Source organism: Erpetoichthys calabaricus, chromosome 4 (assembly GCF_900747795.2).
Source record: "Erpetoichthys calabaricus chromosome 4, fErpCal1.3, whole genome shotgun sequence".
NCBI lineage: Eukaryota > Metazoa > Chordata > Cladistia > Polypteriformes > Polypteridae > Erpetoichthys > Erpetoichthys calabaricus.
In genome coordinates this window covers 45,968,254-45,992,365 of record NC_041397.2, presented here as the reverse complement: position 1 = coordinate 45,992,365, position 24,112 = coordinate 45,968,254, and the positions used below count along the sequence as shown (strand labels likewise).

At 37.7% G+C, this 24,112-nt stretch overlaps 1 protein-coding gene across 1 annotated transcript in view; it reads left to right on the top strand.

The window, feature by feature from the left end:
- Window positions 1-23,408, top strand: part of si:dkey-183i3.5 (uncharacterized protein LOC566445 homolog) — a 36,137-nt gene extending 12,729 nt beyond the window's left edge. Inside the window, exons 5-10 of the mRNA XM_028799403.2 lie at window positions 1,909-2,085; window positions 5,000-5,125; window positions 10,641-10,754; window positions 13,905-14,011; window positions 15,137-15,450; window positions 22,675-23,408. Coding sequence (XP_028655236.2) covers window positions 1,909-2,085; window positions 5,000-5,125; window positions 10,641-10,754; window positions 13,905-14,011; window positions 15,137-15,450; window positions 22,675-22,697 — 861 coding nt within the window. The 3' untranslated portion in view covers window positions 22,698-23,408. The remainder of the gene's footprint in view (window positions 1-1,908; window positions 2,086-4,999; window positions 5,126-10,640; window positions 10,755-13,904; window positions 14,012-15,136; window positions 15,451-22,674) is intronic.
- Window positions 23,409-24,112: the final 704 nt, after the last annotated feature.

The window sequence follows — 24,112 nt, the reverse complement described above, 5'->3', positions numbered from 1 at the left end:
TACCTTAGTTTTGTCCAGGTTGTCAGTTTTAATCCCATCTCACCCAATCTGTTTTTTCATTCAAGTAACTTTTCTCTTAATTCTTCCTCACTATAAACAATTAAAACCAAGCCATCTGCATATAGGAGTTCCATTTGGAAGTTCTTGTCTTATTTTTTAGTTACTTCTTCTGTTACAATAGCAAACAGCAAAGGGTTAAACCTTGATGTACTCCCAAATTCAAGCTAAAGCTCTTGCAATCTGTCTCAGCACCTGCATACATGGACATGACCACTTTTATAAGATAGTCCTCCACTCCCATATACCACATTGGCCATCTCATAACTTCTTTTGGGATATGGTCAAATGCATTTTTCTAAATCCACAAACGTGAAAAACACTGGTTTCCATTCCTCTAGAAGGGGCCTGAGTTGCCTCGAAAGCTTGCATATTGTAATCTTTCTAGTTAGCCAATAAAAGGTGTCATTTTGCTTGGCTTTTCTCTACATTCATAATGGCTAACACGGTACAACACCCTAGTACTACTGAACCTATCTCCTAATATAAACTGCATTGACAGTTCCCTTTTCTGTATTTCATCTGTGTTTATCATTCCTCTGATTCTTTGCTTGATGACCCATCTGATGAACTTCACTCAGTGTTCAAAGAGCCTGACCACTCTATATCAACCACAGCTCATGCAATCCCCTTTTTTCTTGTACACTGACAGTGACATACTTCTTCTTCACCTTACCTCTGGCACCTTGGCTTCTTTTATGATAGCATTTCACAATTGTAAAAGTTTGTTCCAATCCACCCCAAATGACTAACAAGACAAAGGAATCGGCCCTTTCCTATTATCTCTCTCCATAACTTCTAAACATTTTGTTAACATTTCATTAGGCATATCACTGTTTCAAATGGAACCAAGTTAGCTGAGAAGATGGTGGTTCCAGGTCATTGACATCTCATTATAAACTGGGGGTTGGTTAATAACATAGGAAACAATTAAAACCTGAATGCAGTTGTAACATAACAAGTGTGCTATTAATGAAAATTAAGCTAAAAACATATTCCTTTAGCAGGAAATAATTATATTTTAATTACAAAACTGGTTGAAGCAAAATCCTGCAGCCACTGCGGCCCTCCAAGCACATAACTGAGGACTCCTCCTATAGGATACAAAGCACAGAAGAAAATAGTTCACCAACTTATTCTTATTCTACCATTTTTGGCAATTGACGCTGCTTTTATTTTTTCAAAAGGTACAAATTAAAAGCTATGTTAATTTTATCCAAAAAAGAGTTCTTAATTAATTAATAATGAAAGCAACAATAAGCACATATTGAAACTGAACACTTTCATTCAATTTTAAATGGTTTGGTACCTAGAATATTTAGTGTCACACGTAATCACTACTTGGCTCTAACACACCAAAAATTAATGGAGGGATTATGCCGTTTAAACATTCATCCATTTGCTTTCTATCCTTCTGGGAAATGAATGTTAATCCAGCCGCAGAATTCCTTTAGATCTGTCGAAACACTTTACCTATAAAATGAGGCTGGGAAAAAAGATGAAACAAGAAGCGTATTGATCTATTGCCCTCTCTTTAAAGGAACCAAAATACCTGAAACTCCCATTAGATGAGTTTCAGTGTATGCTGTGGTCATTAGAGAGATGCCTTGTTTTTCCTTTTTCTGCCAAAATTAGTTTGTTATATCAGCTGATATCTAGCATGGCTGAAGTTCCACTAATATTTTCAGAAAGTAATATTATTTAAAAATGTAAATAAATGTGGTAGCCCTCTACTCCTCATCTGTGATAGGAAAAGCTTGAGCAACATTTGTAATGGGTATACATATAATAATTAGTTTTGTCTTAAATGGTAGAATGAAATGGTTCCTTGTTTCTTTTTGTTTTCCTCAGAAAGTCAAGGAAGTTAGAAGTATTGTAACTGGAGGCATGAAGGCTGCATTCTCCATCTCAGTCGATAATGCCGCCCAGGCTTTGGACCTAACAACAGCTTTGAGTGATGTAAAGGCTCATTATGAGGCCTTAGCAGAGCGAAGCAAGCAGGAGTCCTTCACAGCCGTGCAAAACAAGGTATTTTGATTCATTGGTGATTAAAGTGATTGCATTCTCACACATCTTTTTAACACCTCTTTTAGAAGGGAAGACCCGAGGGAGATGAGTAACACTTTTCATGAAATGATTTTCATTGCTGTAAACTGTCATTATGTCACCTCTTCCGAGATGTCTTGTGTTTTACATCTCTGTTTTGATCTTACATTTAACAAATAGAGGATATGTGGTTTAATCTTTAAGTTCAATTTCAGGCTCAAAACCAGTTAATGTGGTATATTAAGCTGTTTTCTTTGTTTTCTGTATACTGTGGGAAATACTGTATCATGCTAAATTTTAAATCTTTTTTTACTTGCAATGGAATATGGTGAAGATCTACACTTAATGCTGCAAGCTGCACATCTCAAACTTTGGTGTTTGTATGTCAAATGCCAATGGATAAGGTACAAAACAGTGTAATGTCTGTTTAAATTAAGTCTGTTGTGGTGCCAGCATAGAAGACGCTTTAGCTTCAGTGTACTATAATCAGTTGCCCTATTGCATGACAATCATGTTTTACTACATTTATTCCATTCTACTGTATGTAAGTTGGAAAGTTTGTCAAATAAACCTGACATGTTTTCTTAATTTTATTTAGTTATCAGGGGTACTGATCAATACCACCATAAAATACCATAGCATCTTCTAACCCTGCTAAATCTTGAGGGTAGAAGAAATACTGTCTTCCAATAAGGAATACATAGGAAGTTATTTCTACACTTTCTCACTCACTTTCAAAACGTTCAGCCCCCAGGATGACTTTTCTGCCTCACTCTGTGCTGGTTGTGCGGCATGGCCACAAGGAGCTTAAACAACTCAGCATATTTACATAAAAAGTGACAAAAGTGAGCTTTCTTGAAGGCTTTTACTGGATTTACCTCATTGTACACTGAAATATATACAAAGGAAACATACAGGTATTTACAGGTGTACAACCAAAGACAATAAATAATGATTTAGAAAGCAATACATAGCAGAAAATATACATTAAACAACAAAGCTTTAAAATTCACTTACAATGCGAGTGATTTCCACAGGCAGGTCGTGACAAAGAGAGGTGTGTAGACAGAGGTCCAAATTGCTGTGTACCACAACTAACCAGACCCAGGGGTTTATGTACCTTAAAGATACGCTTCAGACGTGACTGAAACAAGAGATAAAGGGGTGCCTACATGGGGTGCATTGTATTTCAATGTTCATTATGGGACCTACGTGCTTTACACAAGTTTCATAGACATTTATAACACCACTGACCACTGTGAGTGTGGGACGTGACTGACATGCGTGTTAATAAGTGACAAGACAAAGGGGGAGCACAGTTCAACAAATAACAGTAACAGTTAATACGTGGGGCAGAACAGTGACTTATGGAAGGTTTGGGAAAAGGGATATTTTAATCAGAATTTCAGATAAGCAGTCTAATTTGGTTATTCACAAGACAGACCCCTCAACAATCTATGCAAAATGTCACATAATTCATCTAAAAACTGTACACCACCTACATTCATCTCGACTTAAGATCTTTAAAATGTGCCCAGGCCAAGACCCTAATTGTCAGTAATGTTGCCAGGTACCCAGTGGGGTGGGGGGGGGGGGGGGGGGGGGGGGGATTTTGTCAGCTAGCAAGCACTTACCAGCAAGGATTTCAGAAGAGCATGTCTACAGCTAAAATCTATTGGCATGGGTGCATGGCTGCAAGCGAGACTTCAGAAGGATCCTGGCTTGGATCAGCTTACAGGGTTGAGGAAAATGAGTGCAGATGCTATTACCAAGTGAGGTGTGAGGTGTTAAGAATGTGCATACAAGTACTACACAAAGTAGATGAGAGCTTGTGGAATTGCATGGTAGGAGTCAGGGACGATCGGGGCACCACTGGAGAGCAGATGTAGAGTGCAGAGAAATCATTTGGGAGCAATGTTCCTTTCTTTCTGCCCCCAAAAAACTTTAAGAACCCCCAAAACATAATTTCAGTAGATTTCACTTTTTGAAATTGTGAAATCACCTGCAAAATTACATTCAGAGTTAATCTCACAAGATTGTATGCAAAATATAACAGCTGTATTCAGTCATCAATAGTTTATACTTTTTTTTAGCTTTATCTACAGATGAATTAGGGTAGTTGTTGAAGCACAATTTGATAGAAAATATGGTCTTACTTAATATAAGTCAAATATTCTCTATCACACTATTTTTAATGTAGTTATGTAATGTTAATAAAGGGAAAATAATTAATTTGTTTTTACTTTTGGTCTTTGATAATGGCCTGCTCTTCATATGCCATCTTTCAACAATGACATTCTCTTTGAAGCATTGGTATCAGTTATTAGGAAGTGACAGCCTTTTTATGACTCTGTGGATCTTTGTTCTTCATGCATCCTACAATAAGTTCTGCAACAACTTAGAAACTCACCAAAAAACATCTCACTGTATTTTCATTTAATTTTCTTGCAGATGAATTTTGACCTCATATTTGTTTTTTTCCTTTTGATTTTGGTAAAGTAAAGATTTCTGTTTGAACTCAGCTAGTCTGATTATATGTACCTCTGGAGAATTCTCTGTAAATTATGTCTTTGAAACATGAAAAAGATCTAAAATGTTCACTGGGGAGAGACTGAATAAAATAAAATCATTGGGGACCATGTCTTCAAGGTCCAATATTTACATATCACAAAATCAGTAAGATAAGAAATCTGGCAGTATGAGATGACATTATTGATAATCGCTGAACTGATAGTTGAAACTGTAGCAACACTACAAAAGTTTTACATCTGAACAAAATATTTATTACATTTTTTAAAATTTGTATGTCACAATCAATATGCATTTCCTTTAACTGATCAGGCATCATGGTTCCCATGATCATCTTGCTTTAAATTTGTTAACTTTCTTCTTGAAGATCACAATGGCATCAGGAGCTTCACAGCCTAATGTTCAAGCCCTCACTTCAATAAAAGAAGAATTACGACTTTACAAGCTGCAGATTGACTCCATCCAACGAGAGATTGATCGAGTGAAGAATGCGGTAAGTTTTTATGTGCCTGTTAACTGCAGTATTGGGCCACTACTTGAGCGTGGACAGTTATTAACGCAAGCTGTGGTTAGTGGCATCTCATATTTCGTTAGTAGATTTTTTTTTTCATATATTAAACATACAGTGTGAGGCATTCAAATTTAAATCTAGTGACGATCACTGGAAAATGTGATATCAATTAAAATATAAAGGTGGAAATGAATAATGTATATAATTTATATTTTTACAACTGTTAAACTACTTATAGGGAAAAGGATTAAGGGCTTGCCCTGAAAAGTAAGGAAAATCAAAGTATATCATTCTTCTTTGGTGAACACTTACTTCTATAAATGGTTTTGTGCATAAAAAAACAGCAAATATTTGCGATCTGTGAATGGTCTTTCAATTAAGTTAAAATTAATTGTAAATATGTTTGCATTATAAGGATTGTACTGAAATTAATGCCTCTTGGGACATAACTCTTTTATTAACAACACAAGACACGTGCAACTACATGCATGTGTAGAGTAACTCTTTGTCTACAACATGGTATAATTCAAAATTGTCTCCGCCAATGGCATTGCATTTGTACCACCTTTGAAACCACTTATCATACCCACTTTGGAAAATCTCCAGTATGCGTGAATCATGTCATCCACTGTGATTTGGTTTTCCTCTGTAACTGCAGTTGATGGCCTTCCACTGCATGGTCTGTCTTCACCACTGGTTTCACCTTCTTTAAGCTTTTTCACCCATCTTCACACATTACTCTCATCAACCATTGCTTCCCTGTACACATTTCTGAGCCTTCTGTAGATGTCGGCAGCAATACATCCTTCTTTGGTCAAGAACTGGATGACTGCTCATTGTTTCCACTTCATATCCATAATAAGAAATAATGCCAGACATGCAATATCTGGTGGTGTAAAACCATCACATTTGGGTTAATAGTTTTGGGGGAAATTACTTTTTATTTTTATTAAACTAATATAGCATCCTATTGACACAACAAATCAGTTGTAAAGTGAGTAAAATAAATAGTAATATAAATGATCCAACAAAGGATATTTAGCCACTAGGAAAAGAGTAAAAACATAACAACTTTTATATCTATGATTTTTAAACTTTTTTTTTTCTACCAAAAGCAACATAATATGCACACATTTATCACAAGCTATTTGCCAACTACTTCTGATGTGGTGTGATTTAAGGAGTGCACACCACTACAGTAGGCGGAATAAAGCTGCTGGCTCAGTCTGTTGTGAGTGATTTTAATTAGACACTGCTACCTGCTCTGACCTCTTTAGACAGATTGCAGTGACTGCTATACGCTTGGTCTCTGAGGTGTAATTTACTCAAAGCTTAGCTAAGGTTTTATCTCTGCAGCATCTGTTTCTTTAGGCTAGTGGAATGACTTCAGAGCATCTTCTCTACTTTTCAGGCTTCCACATTATTAAAAGTTTCACATGAAAACGAAAAGTGTAATCCATTTCATACATTCTTTAAGACAACTACTTCATTATGAGCAGGGCTGAGGGGCACCACAGCCGATCCCAGCTAAAATGAATAACTTGTTTGATGGAACACCGGTTTGACTTAACCTTTATTATGAAAAACGTTACTCTTTGTTTGCATGCAAAATGAGTAGTGCATCTTATTGTGCTTCTCTCTCAGCAGACACTTTTGGGGGGAATTCTGTGCCACTATAAAAATTACTTCAAGTGCTCTACCAGTTAACAGCCAGAATAGCCTCTGTTGCCACAATTGGAATAACCGCACTTGAGATCATTAGGTTATGTTATTCTTTACTGGTTCAAAGGCTGGTCAGTTATGGCACTACAGCCATGTGGCACGTTTCCCCGAGGGTGATCCAGCTCGTAAGATCCTCATTGTTGGGGACCCGAGTGGCTGGACCAGGCCAAGGGGTCGCCCACGTAACACCTGGCTGCAGCAGATAGAGGGTCATTTCTGGAGGGTGGGACTGGATGGACCTGAGGGGTTGCCAACTGGGATCCCGAGTTGTTTTGTCGTGTAGTGGGTGCTGCAACGCACTGTACCAGTGCATGCTCCCCAACTTGACTTGACTTGAGATTGTTAGGTTATGTTATTCTTTACTGGTTCAAATGCTGGACTTTACTCTACCAACAGTTAGCATGATGGAGAAACTGAACCCTGAATGGAATTCACAGTGCCAGGCCATTTTAAAATAAACAGTTCATCACTGTGTCTTTAGACAGGCATACCAGCCAGGGATTGAATCACACACCATGTTCTGCAAGGATTTAAACCATAAAAAGATCAAAATAATGTTAAAGAGGAAAATGAAATAACATGCATTCATTCATTTTCTGAATTTAATTATTTCAATGCAATAGTGAGGGGGAAGCAGATATTTTCCTGGAAGCATGGAGCACAAGGAGCCAACGCCTGACATGGCATTAGGCCATCACTGAGAAGACTTACTCACTTACTGAGACAGGGCCAAATTAGCGTCACCAATTAACCTAACCTTGGGATTTTGGAGAAAAACCTGCAGGGATGTGGGGAGAACATGCAAAGGCCACTCAAACTGTGACTCTGCTGGAATTTTATACTCAATCGTGCCCCTAGTATCCTGTCGGCAAGGGCATAAAGAAGGAAAGTGACATTTGTAGACAAAAACAGTCAGAGGACAAAACTGGGAGATTGAGCTAATCAGATTGTCTAACTACAGGAAACAAGATGGGGGACAGAAACCAAGAAATGAGAGGACACACTCAAATACCAGGATATTAAAAATAAAAAAAATTGCAAGAACAAGGTACAGAAAGAGTTTTGGCATCCAAAAGTCGGTGTTGTTTTGGACGATCTCTAAACCAGTCTCCAATTAGAACGCTATCAGCGCTGCGTCTCCTGCAGAATGCTAGGATTGTTCCCATAGATATGGAAGACGTGAACAACAGAAAACAGTGGCGCCCATCAGAATGCAAAATGGCTTGGAGTTATACAAAAATAAACAGTCAACTTTAAAACAAAGCGTTAAATTAGAAAACTGAAGGAATTTTCAGATTCCTTAATCTAGAAAACCCCCCAAATCCATATTTAGATCACGGCTAGGGATGTAACAAAGAATGAGGAAAATAAAAATAACTAACATAACACCTGAAATGTTGTGAAGTGAAACTTTATTGATGTAAAAGTAGACCATTAGGAAAAAGAAAATCCCTTGAAACTCACAATCAAAAGTTTGTTGCCTCTGGCTAAATGAATGTCTTAGTTACTCAGTGAAAACCTATTGGGGTTCCACTTCTGGCATAAACAGACCTACAAACTTTAAAAAAAATCTCAACACACAATACTCTCCTTTCTAACTTCTGTCCAGTGCACGATGTTTTAACATTGAAAATTCTGCTGAATCTCCTCAAAAAAAACCAACAAAACTCTAATAACATGTGTGGTTATGCCTGTTAACGTGTAGGTTTAGATAGTTATAATCAGTATATAAAATGGTATTAAATAGTTATGCATATTTAGCCATTGTTATTTTTGCATGCTTTTGTTATTTAACTAAGTCTGTAAAGTCACTCTCATTCTGTTGTCAACAGCAATTGTTCCCAAACTCACTCCTGGGGACCCTCTGTGGTTGCAGGGGGTCCTAACCTAACTAAGTGAGCTTTGGTTTTTCAGTTTCTGTGTTTTGGGGTCAATGTAGAAATTACAAAAGTAAATCTGGTAAATGTTTATTTGAAAATGTACTAAGCATTTATATAGGGCTAATTTAGTTGTTTTTTTTACTTTTTTAAACTGTATGTTCATCATAATTTTCATTCTTTTTTCCAGGCATTCTGTTTATTTAATCCATTATTTACTAATAAGCACATTAATGGGCCTGAAACTGAAGTAGTTGCAGCTTTATATCATTCAGTGTCTTCTGCAAAGATGTCTACTGTGCTTGTTGTTAGTTGTCACTGTTAGGATAAAATGAAGGGGGCAAACTACACAGAAAAAGGGTAAAATAATAAAATCAACAAAAGAGAGGTAGAGAGCAAAAATGGAAGTACATCAAGTGACGTATACATGTAAAAATTACACTGCTACACTTTTATGAATGCAAAACAAGAAAAGAGAACAAATAAGATCAACTAATATCGTTTATTATTAATGATTGTGAATTTGGTTGGCACAAAAACCTGCAGCTACATGGGGTCCTAGTTCTACAGTATAAGATACATTTCTGTTAAATTAATTTATTATTTAGTAGTCCTGTGAACAGCTCGTTTTCAGTTGATCTATTTTCTTGCTCCTTTGTTTAATAAAATGACTCTAAAACATTAACCAACTGAAATGTGCATCTGACAGAGATTGATCCCAAGTTCACAGACCCCTGGGTCCAACAAAACATTGGGCCCCCTTACAATCACACTTGTCGCCAGCAACAACTAACCAAGTAAAAGTGTTATTCAACCAAATGACAATGTTTATTTATATTTATAAAATAGAAATCATAACCTAATACCTTCATTATACTGTAATAGCTGTGTAGATGTCAAATAACATGTAATTTGCAGAACAATAGTTTATATTGGGATTAGCATGCTGCATATGCAGAGCTGGTAATTAGGGAAAAACACAAGAGCCTACACAAGTTTTGCATTCAATTATTGAACACAAATAGAACTTGACTTGCTTGTATGGAATGTTATTTGATTTTTAAAAAATTCAATAAAATGCAAAAAAAATAAATAAATAATATTTGAACACAAATACAAAAAACTCTGCAATAACAGGCACCACTATAAAGCAAATTGTGAAATAATGTGATAATTGTTTGGCTATTTTCTTTTCCCATTAGCAATGACAAAAATAAGAGTTTCTAGATTTCTTATACTGAGACTGTCCTCTCGAAAGCCAAACAAGCAAGGCAGCTCTGGATTTTGCTAATGCGCAGTGTGTGGCACTCCAACTGGCGACCTTCACAGCTTGTTCTCTTAAACATCTAGGACTGCGATGGCAGTGAGGTGTGCCAGACCAGTTTTGTACAGCTACAAAAAATAACATTATAATCATCAACAATATTTTGTGTAAAATATCCTAATACAACCAACCACTGTAAGAACAACACATATCACAAGTTCTAAATACAATAAATAGAAAGCAAAAGAAATATAAACTAATAATTCACAAATCCTACCTTACAGAGGTCTCCGTCTTGCTTTTGTCCTCACAGATCATTACCAATGTCATTACAAGTTGAGGGATCCATGTATGGTAGCAGGGTATAATAGCAATAGCCATCGTCATGGAAGAAATACACAACTTATTCTTCTGATTTGTATTGTAGAATGTTCTGCTACCTTTGAAGATCCCTAAAGTATTATTATCTGCCACCCTAACTAATAATTTATTATAAATATCTTTGATTCACTTTGTGAAGAAAAACTTCCGAACATTTGTGCCAAATTTACCATGATCCAGCTATTATCTTGGTTGCATTGTATTTGACTTGCTGTTTATTTACTTATTATTTTGTCTTTAATTTTTTTTTTAGAACCTGCAGTTGGAGTCTCAAGTAGAAGATGCAGAGTTAAATGCAAACAGCCACACCGACCAGTATCAAGATCAAGTGAACACACTGAAAGCACAACTGGATGATCTCAGAAAAGTGAGCATAAGCTGTCTTTTATTGTGCTGTACTTGAGCAGCTTTGCTTCCTCTGTTTCTATCATTGTTTTTTTTTACGTGCAGAACACATTAAAAAATCTACCCCGCTCTCTTTTTAACACTCTGTAATTGCAAAAAACTGAAGGTAGATTAACTTGATATTATCGAGAGGATAGCAGTGTGTTATATTGGACCTCAGCTTACTGAATGGAGAGGGATTTCATTGGAAAGAATTCCAGTCACATTCACCCCAATGAGCCAACCTAGAAAAGAAGTGGCAGCATCCCCTCTGCCCATAATGCACTCTGTTAACTGAACGGGTGGCCAGATACAGAATTGGGAATAACTTTGAAACTGTGTCATTTCTAAATTAAAGGTTTGCAAGTCTTTTAATCAGTGCAGTATTTCAATTGCATTTGGTATTATGTTCAGAAATTTGCATTTATTCCTTTGATAAGTTAAGAGTAAACTGAGCCCACTCCATGAGGACACTTTTATTTATTTATTTATTAGGACTGGTACACTTTTATTTATTTTTTGTTTAACTATTAACACATTGATAGCTTGGGCTATGTCAGATTCATACCTAAAAGATTACTACCTTTCCACATTCAGGTAACTGTTGACCCTACTTCCTCTGCTGTGTAGTGGTTAATGAGAAACAGCTTTTACTAGTGGTTGAACTACTGAAGCAACATGTCATACTTCTTTTTACTTTCTTGTATACAAAGTATAGGGAAAGTACTGCAATCGTCCAAAGATTTAATGTCGAAATTTTGATGAATCTCAACGTTTATAGACATCCCTGACTTTCTCATATACGAAGTGTAGGGAAAGTATTGGAAACCTCCACAAATTCCATTTTGAGATTTTGATGAATCACATCGTTTTAAACCTCCCTGAGTCTGAGTTACCATTTTTGGAATTATGTCTGTGTATCTGTGTGTGTGCGTGTATGTAAACACGATAACTTGAGTACGCTTTCACTTAGGTCAACCAAATTTTGCATACAAGTATTGGTACAAAACATAGATTTCTATTAACTTTTGAGCTATTTCCGCTAACCAGAAGGGATACTTCACCTTTTATTCATGCAGCTGCAGAGTCCGATTTATTCAACTTTACTTTTATAAAAATTGCTCAATATACAGTATTGTTAATTTGATTTGATTTGTTGTTGATGGTTCTTTAATGTACATACAGTCATATGAAAAAGTTTGGGAACCCCTCTCAGCCTGCATAATAATTTACTCTACTTTCAACAAAAAAGATAACAGTGGTATGTCTTTCATTTCCTAGGAACATCTGAGTACTGGGGTGTTTTCCAAACAAAGATTTTTAGTGAAGCAGTATTTAGTTGTATGAAATTAAATTAAAGGTGAAAAAACTGGCTGTGCAAAAGTTTGGGTCCCCTTGTAATTTTGCTGATTTGAATGCATGTAACTGCTCAATACTGATTACTTGCAACACCAAATTGGTTGGATTAGCTCGTTAAGCCTTGAACTTCATAGACAGGTGTGTCCAATCATGAGAAAAGGTATTTAAGGTGGTCAATTGCAAGTTGTGCTTCCCTTTGACTCTCCTCTGAAGAGTGACAGCATGGGATCATCAAAGCAACTCTCAAAAGATCTGAAAACAAAGATTGTTCAGTATCATAGTTTAGGGAAGGCTACAAAAAGCTATCTCAGAGGTTTAAACAGTCAGTTTCAACTGTAAGGAATGTAATCAGGAAATGGAAGGCCACAGGCACAGTTGCTGTTAAACCCAGCAGGTCTGGCAGGCCAAGAAAAATACGGGAGCGGCACATGCTCAGGATTGTGAGAATGGTTACAGACAACCCACAGATCACCTGCAAAGACCTGCAAGAAGATCTTGCTGCAGATGGTGTATCTGTACATCGTTCTACAATTCATCACAATTTGCACAAAGATCATCTGTATGGCAGGATGATGAGAAAGAAGCCCTTTCTGCACTCACGCCACAAACAGAGTCACTTGTTGTATGCAAATGCTTATTTAGTCAAGCCAGATTCATTTTGGAACAAAGTGCTTTGGACTGATGTGTCAAATATTGAGTTATTTGGTCATAACAAAAAGCGCTTTGCAATGAACACCGCATTCCAAGAAAAACACCTGCTACCTACTGTCAATTTTGGTGGAGGTTCCATCATGCTGTGGGGCTGTGTGGCTAGTTCAGGGACTGGGGCCCTTGTTAAAGTTGAGGGTCGGATGAATTCAACCCAATATCAACATATTCTTCAGGATAATGTTCAAGCATCAGTCACAAAGTTGAAGTTACGCAGATGTTGGATATTTCAAAAAGACAATGACCCAAAACACAGTTCGAAATCTACAAAGGCATTCATGCAAAGGGAGAAGTACAATGTTCTGGAATGGCGGTCACATTCCCCTGACTTGAATATCATCGAAAATCTATGGGATGATTTGAAGCAGGCTGTCCATGCTCGGCAGCCATCAAATTTAACTGAACTGGAGAGATTTTGTATGGAAGAATGGTCCAAAATACCTCCATCCAGAATGCAGACACTCATCAAAGGCTATAGGAGGTGTCTAGAGGCTGTTATATTTGCAAAAGGAGGCTCAACTAAGTATTGATGTAATATCTCAGTTGGGGTGCCCAAATCTATGCACCTGTCTAATTTTGTTATGATTTATACTGCATATTTTCTGTTAATCCAATAAACTTAATGTCACTGTTGAAATACTGTTTCCATAAGGCATGTCATATATTAAAAGGAAGTTGCTACTTTGAAAGCTCAGCCAATGATAAACAAAAAATCAAAGAATTAAGAGGGGTTCCCAAACTTTTTCATATGACTGTAATATACAAATGTAATCATTGTCTTGCAGTTTAAAAAAATCCATCCCCATATCTGAGTATACAAGAAAGTCTACAGGAGACCACTCCCGATTTTTTATATACTCAATGTATCAAGAGACAGCACCCCAGAGACATTGACTCGGCAGACAGAAAAACACGTCTGATGTGTATCTTCTCTCCTGCCTTGATCTTTTTCTTTAGAACTCACAAACCTGCACTTTTTGTTTCATTTAATTTTATATTTCCAAGTATATTTTCTTAAAGAAAATTTGATTTTTTTCAAAGAATGGGTTTAATCTGTGTCTTGCAGCAAATTGCTCACTATGGGCAAGAATACCAGGAGCTGCTGGCTAGCAAGATGGCACTGGACGTGGAGATCACAGCATACAAAAAGCTTTTGGACAGTGAGGATGCCAGGTATTAAAATTCAAATACCAGCTAGACTTCCATGGTGTTTTATTTTTTTGAACTAAAGGATTTCAGACGTATCAATGAGGTTTGTTATTCAAGTATTTGTAGTACTAGGGTGCTGTACCGTGTTAGCCATTATGAATGTAGAGAAAAGCCAAGCAAAATGACACCTTTTATTGGCTAACTAGAAAGATTACAATATGCAAGCTTTCGAGGCAACTCAGGCCCCTTCTTCAGGCAAGATGTAATCATTACATCTTGCCTGAAGAAGGGGCCTGAGTTGCCTCGAAAGCTTGCATATTGTAATCTTTCTAGTTAGCCAATAAAAGGTGTCATTTTGCTTGGCTCTTATTCAAGTATTGAAAGTAAATTACTGTCTAATAACAGTGAACAACACCGTGATACTATAGTAGGACTTGAATCAAAATACTGGTGCTTAGTCCATCACCTCAGTCCAGAGGCTACACTACCTGGACACGTTCATAGATTTGCTGTGATGGAACTCCTAACAGACACTTAACAATATGTTGCTAATTAAAAAAAAACTAAACTAAACTTCAGTTCAAAACACAGCAGATGGGTTATTTTACAATATGAGGAAGCATAAATCACAACCAAGGTCAGAACTGCTATAGCATGGGATATGTAATTGAAGCTAATTTAAGGAATGACTTGTAAATAATTAATACAGAGTGACTTTAAACACAAAAGTCAGCGCAGTCTGTTTTCGTATAGGGAAACACATTTCTTCCAGTCATGTCTATTCTGTGATTTGTAAAACCAGCCACTGTGGAAATCTAGTGATATGATCAATAGGTCAATCCATCAATTTCTATTTGATGCAGCACATTTCAGAGTTTGCAGTATTCAGTACACTGGGAAAGGCAGATTATGTGAAATGTTTGTTATGTATCTGCAGTACTTAAAGAAGCAAATGTCACTTCTATATTGGTTTTATACTGCATATCTTACACATGTTCTGGCTTAACTGGCATTGGAAAGATAAAAATCGTGAAGCATTTTCCAGTTTTTAAAGCTTGCCAATAGTGCTGAATTTTAATTTAAATAGGACAAGTATTTTTACACATAAGTTCAGAACATTGAACTAACCCTCTTCTGGTATAATTGCAGGCTGAGCTCTGGAGGTGGAATTACAGTTCATATGTCTAAGACCACTGTTAGTGGAGGCGGAGGAGCTGGAGCTGGAGCAGGTGCTGGAGCTGGTCTTGGAGGTGGACTCGGCCTGGGCTTAGGAATTGGAGGTCTTGGAAGAGGTCTTGGAGGAGGCCTTGGAGGTGGCCTTGGAGGTGGCCTAGGTGGAGGCCTAGGTGGAGGCCTGGGAAGTGGTCTTGCTCTTAGTCTTAGTGGAGGTGGCTTCGGAATGGGTGGAGGCGGCGGCAGCAGCAGCAGCAGCACTTTCACTTCCAGCCTTAATGCCAGCTCTCGTGAGTATAACTTTTGGTAATTGATTTGTATAGTTTATTGGGATAATATTCAAAGAGAAAATTATGCACTCCTGTTTTTTGGAAACTACTGCAATGAAATAATGCTGCATATTTTATGGACTCTTTTTCTTGGAATCAGGCCTGTGTGATTTTAATTAATCTTATGATACAACAAAATTAGCATTTTTAACTACCTTAACCAAGGAAACATTCCATTAGCTTGACAAATTAGCAAAGGACTATGGGGAAAGTTGGTACAGTGATATTAGCTCTTGTTAGGGTCTCTCTATTTGACTGTTAACCTACACTGAAAATTTTGTTTATTTTAAAGGTTTTTCCATACACCTGTCCCTGGTCACCCATCCCATAACCTGAAGCCAGTCTTCCTGCCAATGTAAAAAATTAGTGACCTACAATTCTGGCATTGTAATGTATTGTAGTAGTAGTGATATTGTGACATGTACAAACAATAGTGACATTCTCACTTGCAAGTCCAACCACAAAATGGCAAAAAGGGGTGATAAGGCCTCAAGAATCACACAGGCCAGACCTGAACTTCAATAAGTTTGTCTCGAAAATAGGCTTCACCCTAGGTAGCCAGACCCTAAACTGAAAAGGCAGGTTTTAAAGGTTCAAAATGGGCCTCAGAATTTAAAAGTTCAATGAACACTTAACAATATAAAAATACCCTGGGGAGAAGAAATCTTCAAACTTCTGGCTTTATGACAACACAAAACAAGGTTTTATTATACTTTACAAGAGAAGGAAAACAGAAAATGTAAGCAAAAACGGCATCATGGTGGCCCCACCTTTTGGGGTTGCACCCAAAAAATATAACGAATATAGCTTTAATGCAGAAATTGACAATAATAATAATGAAACAACATTTACATAAAGCAATATAAAAAAATTATATGAAAAATAATACAACAAAAATCACAAATGATAACAAAAAGGAAAAAAAACATACGCTTTGGAACAAACCTAAGCTGAAACATAATGGCCACTCTCTGGAGTCATGATAAACAAGAATGTATTATTAGAAATGTAAATATCAAAACAACATATAAATTATTTTCAAAAATACAAATAGAATTTTTATATATAATCTTCATTTGGATCTTGATCTTTGTTTGTCCGCGAATTCCACGCATGCGTAGACCACCTTCCAGTTTAGTACATTGTTGTTACTCACGAATGTCAACAATGTTCCGGAATAACGAAAGGGGTGGTGGACAGTGCTACGCTGGTTAGCTCCTGAGGCCTGGTTAGAGAATGAGATTGCCGAAGATAAAAGGTACGTGCCTACGTAACATGTGAATGAAAGAAAGACAGTGGGTAAAATGAATGACAACGTAACAGCACATTCTGGAAATTATTATTGTTACGTTGTAGCCAGTGAGTGCTGCGCGTCTCACAGCTGTACCGTGGCTTGCTCACATGTCAGTGAAGTGATCCCTATTTATGCTTTAAAGAGCCTGGATACCTATGTGTCCCCCTTTTATAACCATTAATAATAATAATTCTTTCTTTGCATTTATATAGCACTTTTCTCACTACTCAAAGCGCTCAGCAATTGCAGGTTAAGGGCCTTGCTCAAGGGCCCAACAGAGCAGAATCCCTACTGGCATTTACAGGATTCGAACCGGCAACCTTCCGATTGCCAGTGCAGATCCCTTGCCTCAGAGCCACCACTCCGCCTGTCAACCATTGCTCCGTGTATATTGCCTTACTCTTTGGATTGCCACAAAGCAACCTGCAAGATTGGATTAAGGTTGAGAAGAGATCGTAAGAGGAAACGACAGCGTCGTGAAAATGAGACGGACTGTGAACGGAGAGAAGCAGAAATGCTCCTCCACCACCACATAATTACTATTCGGACAGTGATTCCAAGTAGGCCGTTCCTATCGAATCAATATCCAAGGGTTTTCTTTTGTAGTTTTGTTTCCCTTATAAAAAATCATAATGTTGTGCGACGAAGGGCCCAGTTCACGACTGGCAGCCGCGTTTAAACAGGGAGCCCTTCACAGACAACTTTAACATGCGCAACGTAGTTGGGCGCACATGGCTAGTTTCTATATATTCTTATACAGTATATATAGGCGGGGGGTCATAAAATGTTCTGTGTTCTATATGATCTGTACCCTCAACGCCACATTTAAACTTTATTTTTATTCTTCTCCAAAAGATTACTAAATTCATGACAATGACTTCTAATTCTAATAAACATTTATTCATTTTATACAAGTAGGTTTATGGAGTTATACCTACTTTAAATGAGACATCTGAAATAATAACAAGAAAAGGTTATAACAAAAGTCATCAGCAGATAAATACCCTTTTAATAATGAACCATTAGAAAATGGTGTTGTGTCCTCTGAATATCAAAAGGCAATAGAAACACACGCCTGACAAAATCCTGAAATTGTAGATATAATGTATAAGAGACATGTATGCTAAGTCTGTGAGTCATAATGTCGTCTGTTAGGCTGCTGTACTCAGATGTGTATCTGTCAGTTAACTGAATAGGCCTGTTCTGTGAGTAATACAGTAAAGAAGGACCGAATTGAGACCTTTGTTCTATAAACATAAGAACCTTTAATTTCATTGCATCAAAATATGATAAATTATATAAAACAAATTAGACAAATGCTTGAGAACAGTTGTAAGAGAAAAACTACAGGTTTGAAGATAAAAATTTTGATATGGGTGAAAGAGTTATAATAAACGGTGATATATAAAAATATAATAAAGTCAAAAATGAACTTAAATTATAGTATTTAGTACTTGTAGCAAGACTAAGGTTAAAACAATATAATAAAAGTCAAAGGTAAACATTTAGTTTTATAAATAGTACTTGTAGTAGAGCAAAATTATACAACACCAGTGACGGTGCACTGCACGATAACGTGCAGTGAATACACTTGACTTGACCATACTCCATTGACCCTTGAGCTTGACCTTCATTGAGCATATGTGTGTACCAAATTTTAGGTCAGTAGGTCAAATGGTTTAGGAGTTACAGGTGACTGTAACAGCACACTGTAATCTGTGTCTACTTACCACATTTTGTCTTAAACAATATACTCTCCGGTCATTGGTCTTGCTCGTTCTAGCTATTGTCACATGATCAGCATCTCTTTGTCATCTCTGGATGGCATTTTGCTGTGTCTCATTTGCCTTTGCAATTCTGGCATGTTTGACCACTGATTGCAGACGTTGATTAGCCTCTTCCTCAGTCTAAATTTGCTCTTGTGATTCTCTTTCTCTCAATGTCGGCCTGTCTTTGTTGTATGGTCTGTTGTTTGCTCTCAGTTGCTCAAGCAATTCTGTTTCACTCTGCATCAGCCTGTTATAAATGCTGAGTGCATTCTTCATAGTTTTCGTCCTCTTTCTCTTTACGTTTACCATTCGTTTGCTCAGAGGTTGATGCGCTTGTTGCTTCCTGAGCAGCTCTTCTTTTCTCCACCCTAGCGACCCGCTTCTTCTCTTCTTTCGTCGGCATCTTTTCACATTAAAACCGATTAAGTCAGTGTTGGTGTTGCAATTACTTAGTATGTTTTCCTTAATTTTCCACTTAAGATGGCACTTAAGTCTTCAATCTGCCTGAAGAATGATTTGAGATATGGAGAGGTAGGGGGAGTGACAGTGAAGGTGGTGTGCTGCTGAGAGTTGATTCTACAATAAAATAAAATAAAAATAAAAAGAGCAATAATTCCAAACCTCTTCACTTTTAATATAAAGCTGTAGTGCAGAGTTTCAGCGTAGTATATGTTAACCAAATTTCAGGCTATTTGATTTTTGACACTGACCTTTCAGGGTTCACCTTTGACCTTGGAGGTCAATCATCACCCCAAAAGCGGACAGTAGACATTACATAGTATATGTGTACCAAATTTCAGGTCAATAGATAGATAGATAGATACTTTATTAATCCCAATGGGAAATTCACAAACGGAGCTGCTGAAAAGGCTGCCACTCTCGGCAGCGCCGGATGTATATATTGTCAGCCGGTTTGCGAGCTACAGGTGATTTAAAATCCTGTACAGACAAACAAACTGCCATGGTAGCGTATTATATATAAGGATTTTCAGCAATGTATTTTCTAGTCAGTTACCTGTAGTAGTGCGAGGTCAGTAAAGTGAGTTATGTGCTATCTGTATATAGATAAAGGTTAACTGTCGTGTGCATAATATGAAGTCAGATAAAAATATTCCAAGATAAAAAAGTTCAACATTACTACATACAATTTCAGGAAGGCACAGTTCTTCAAATGCCTAGGACTGAAATTCTGGTCAAGTTGTAGTCTGCATTGACCTCCTCCCCATATATGTGTGGGTTTTCTCTAGATACTTCACTTTCCTGTCACATTTCATAGATGTACATGTTAAGTTACCTGTTGAGCATAAATTAGCTTTTGAGTGAATGTGTGGATGAGGGTGCCATGTAAAAGCCCCTTTTCGGAGTTGGTTTCCACTTTTCACCCAGAGCTGTCAAAACAGGCTGCATCTCCCATCACCCTAAGAATGGATGGATGGATAACCACTTTTGTTTTTATCTTTGTTCATTTCACTGACGAAAAGCTTAGATCACACCTATACAACTTTATAAATATAATAAAACATCAGTAAGTTTATACCTCTGTTGTGATTATCTCAGTTAATTTAATCTTATTAAAATGGTCATATTGAGGCATTTTCAATGTAGAATATACACAACTGTTTTTGTCAAACATAAGCAGTTATATTCCATTAATGCAGACGTCATCTGTGATACCAAGATGAGACTGACAAACGTCATGGCTTAGTGGCCTAGGTTAACCCTTGACTTGCTTATTTTGAGGCAAAGTAGCATTGGCAGATGACTTGCTGATGGTGCTGTCCATGATGGCTTGCTTGTTGGTAAGCAAGATGAACCCTCAGCTTTTCATATGGCCTATATTATTCATTGTAACAGTAGTCACTTCATTATATGTGACAGATGATAGTGAATACGCACTCAGATGCTGGAGTCTTAAGCCTTTCTCCAACCACAAGAGCAAAGAGGAGAAGTACTTGAATTCACACGCCTGCTCTTGAGCGTTCAGTCTGAAGGTGTCAGGTGGTGGACTGTTGTACCAACCAATGAAGGTCTGCAGCAGCCTGATATGTACGAGGTTGATTAGAATGGTTCATGTATAGTCTGTTTCAAGGTGGCAACTTGGCGGGGTTCGAAGGCACATTCATGTATGTACATTTACAAGATGACTGTGGTTTGCAAAGGGTAAATTGCATAGAAATGTGTGTATGCCATGTTCTATTAATCACATTTTTTTGTGTACACATTTTTTTTTTGTTGTATTCATTCTTTCACAATCGAATCCACACAAAGTTTTATAAATGAGACCCCCGGTTACACCACCACTCTGTAAAATCAGCCTGCAAGCTATCACTTTGACAGACATCACTTGGTGGGATGTTCATGTGAAATTAACCATTTGGACAGTCACATTTCTAACATCTACCATAGCTTATGAAAACTGCAAAAGCACAGCAATGATGCTTGTCGTTCCTGATTCTTATGGACAGCTATATCTTGTTAATGCTAAATAATGCTATTGGTTACAGTAGGTCAAGACAATTAAATATTTTCATTTGTAGTTCTTTTTATTTAACCATGCTTATGAACAGTGGAGGGCAGCACGTTGGTGCAGTAAGGAGACCAGGGTTCATGTCTTGGGTCCTCCCTGCATGGAGTTTGCATGTTCTCATCGTGTCTACATGAGTTTTCATCAGGTGCTCCAGTTTCTTTCCACAGTCCAAAGACATGCAAGTTAGGTGAATTGGTGATGCTAAATTGTCGTAGTGTGTGGTTGGTGACATTGAATTGTGTTTTTAAATTAGTCCCACTTCAATTTTCTGAACCATAATAGACTGATCCGTTTCTGGAGGCATAGTGGCAAAATATCCCTGGAGGCGCATGCATTTTGTAGCACAGGCCCAGCAGCTGTTGTTATGCTGTGGGGTGCCATTGGCTTCCAGTCCAATTCTCACCTCATACTCATTGATGGCACCTTGACCAGGCAGCGATACATCACAGGAGTGTTACAGGCTAAAGTTGTTCCCTATATGCAGAGTTTCCTAGGTGACATATTCCAGCAGGGCAATGCTCGGCCACATGTCCTGTGTATTGTACTGTATTGTAGTGACCCCCTTCTTTTGACACCCACTGCACGCCCAACCTACCTGGAAAGGGGTCTCTCTTTGAACTGCCTTTCCCAAGGTTTCTTCCATTTTTCCCTACTAGGGAGTTTTTCCTTGTCTTCTTAGAGAGTCAAGGCTGGGGGGCTGTCAAGATGCAGGGCCTGTTAAAGCCCATTGTGACACTTCTTGTGTGATTTTGGGCTATACAAAAATAAATTTATTGTATTGTATTGTATTTAGCATGACACATCCTACAGTTCCACCATGTGCCTCTTCTTCCAGATTTGGTCCTCATTCCCCGAGCATGTCTGGGACACTGTCAGACAACAACTGGCATGCCAGAGACCACCAGCAGTTACCAAATATGAACTTTTGGCAGATATAGGGTATACCATTTTAGAAACACACAAGTGGTTCCTTCCAAGCAGTTAATCCCATCTGGTAGATACACCAAATACTGATTATTGTGCATTCCACACGTTAACCGAGCTAAACCTTTAATCATGTATGCCATGTATCATAAGTAATCTGCCATATTAATATCCCTTTGATATCGCATATTATTTTTGGGTGTTGAAATTTTAATGGCCAGCAGTGTACCTTGAGCTTTAAACTCAGACGTTGTCTGCTTCACTTATCACATATTTCAGAGTCATAATTACATGCAGTAATAGAAATTCTTGCAATCGCCTTGAGTCCATCTGTTTAAGTGTCCATTTTACATAATAGACACCTCATTTTTTGTGCTATAGACGCCCCACTGAAACCATTAATAACTGTGAGATTGTGAATATGACCTTCTGTTTCACTTATATAGGAATTAATACAATTTATGGCTGTTTATTTTTAAAACTGCATCTAACCTCTTTAAAATGCAGCCCAGCAGTACTTGATGTGAAATGTGACCTTAATTTATGATCATAAAGCTGCACCGTAACTGTGCTGCAGTCTAACTTAAAAGCTTTACCATTGCAAGGATTTTACATCCCAGTAATCGAGTATGTCAGACTTCTCTAACCTTATTATACTTCATTTTTTTCAGTTTCATCCTCCGCAGTCTACTGAAAAATACCTGAAATCAAGCAAACTGAGAGAACTTTTAAATCATCTACTTTTCCCACTGACTCGATGACCTCATTTCTGGCAAGCAGTGCAAAATGGGACAATGGCCTAAACAGAAATGCTCTCTTCCTTTGTGGAGTAAACTTCTAGTCATCCTGCTTTTATAAAAAAAAAAAAATTGGATTATCCTCATACATAAGTCACATTTAGCTATGAAAGCATCTGTACTCAAAAAGATTTTTTTTTCCTGTTGAATGCTTTCTGATGAGTGTTTCTGCATTTGTCTCCCTTTCTGATGTTTCTGCTTTTGTCAAAACCCCTGAGCAGTGAGAAGAATACCAGACAGCTCAAAATGTCTACTCCATAAAAGTAACGCACTTGATTTTAAAACAGGACTCATTTCTGATACAAGCTTGTTAACATCAAATAGCATGTCATTGTTCAATAAATTACAGAAAAACTAAGAAGCTGCATTCATGCTCACAATACTGGCTGTAAGCTCCGTGCTCAAACATCAACGTGATAAATACAGTAGAATGATCTGATGTCACTTTTTTTTTTTCTGAGAGAAATCTATGTGGAGAGTAATGTGAAAAAAAATCCCACTGTAGGACTTGACCCAGAAAGAAGAGTTCAGAATGTAAGGAGTTGAATCCAGTGTGACTGTCCAGTGTTTTGTGATGTGCAATAAATACACACCATTGCTCACCCTTATGCAGCCTGTGATTGTGTTTCTTTATTAAGGGACAATAAAACCTGATTTAATACTTGCAATGTTATTATTGGTTAAAAATAAAACTGAGTAAAAGTTTACCACATTTTTCTACACTTCTAAACTGTCATAGTCTCAAGTAAATGAACAACAAAATAATGCTGAAAATGCATTGAGGGCACAAAATAGGAGATTGTACTGACTATATGGCAATTTTATGAACAAGGGTACCATTACCTGGTTTTGCAATTCTTAGGAAAAGTACTTTGTAATTAAAGTAGTTGTGGGTCACCGTTAACAATGAATTCAAAATGGACGTGTCCTGTGGCAGACGACCAGGGACCTTGCCCCACCGGGATGCCTGGAACAAGAAAGGACCGGGAGAGGAGCAATATATTCCCCTAGACGCAAGAGGGCAGCCCCCCTGGATTCCATCAGGGCCACAGATACAGAGCTGGGAAGCTCATCCCAGTGGGGGTCCGTGGTCACCACCAGGGGGTGCCTGGATGGTTTCCGAGCCATGAACTTCAGCAATTCCGCCACACCAGGAAGTGCTGGTGGAAGAGCACCTGGAGCACATACGGGTGTGCCATAAAAGGGGCCGCCTCACTCCATTCGGAGAGCCGGAGTCGGGTGGAAGAGGATGGAGCTTGAGACGGGAGGAGTAGAGGCGACAAAAGGAAAGAAAGGCAAAAGGACTGTGAGC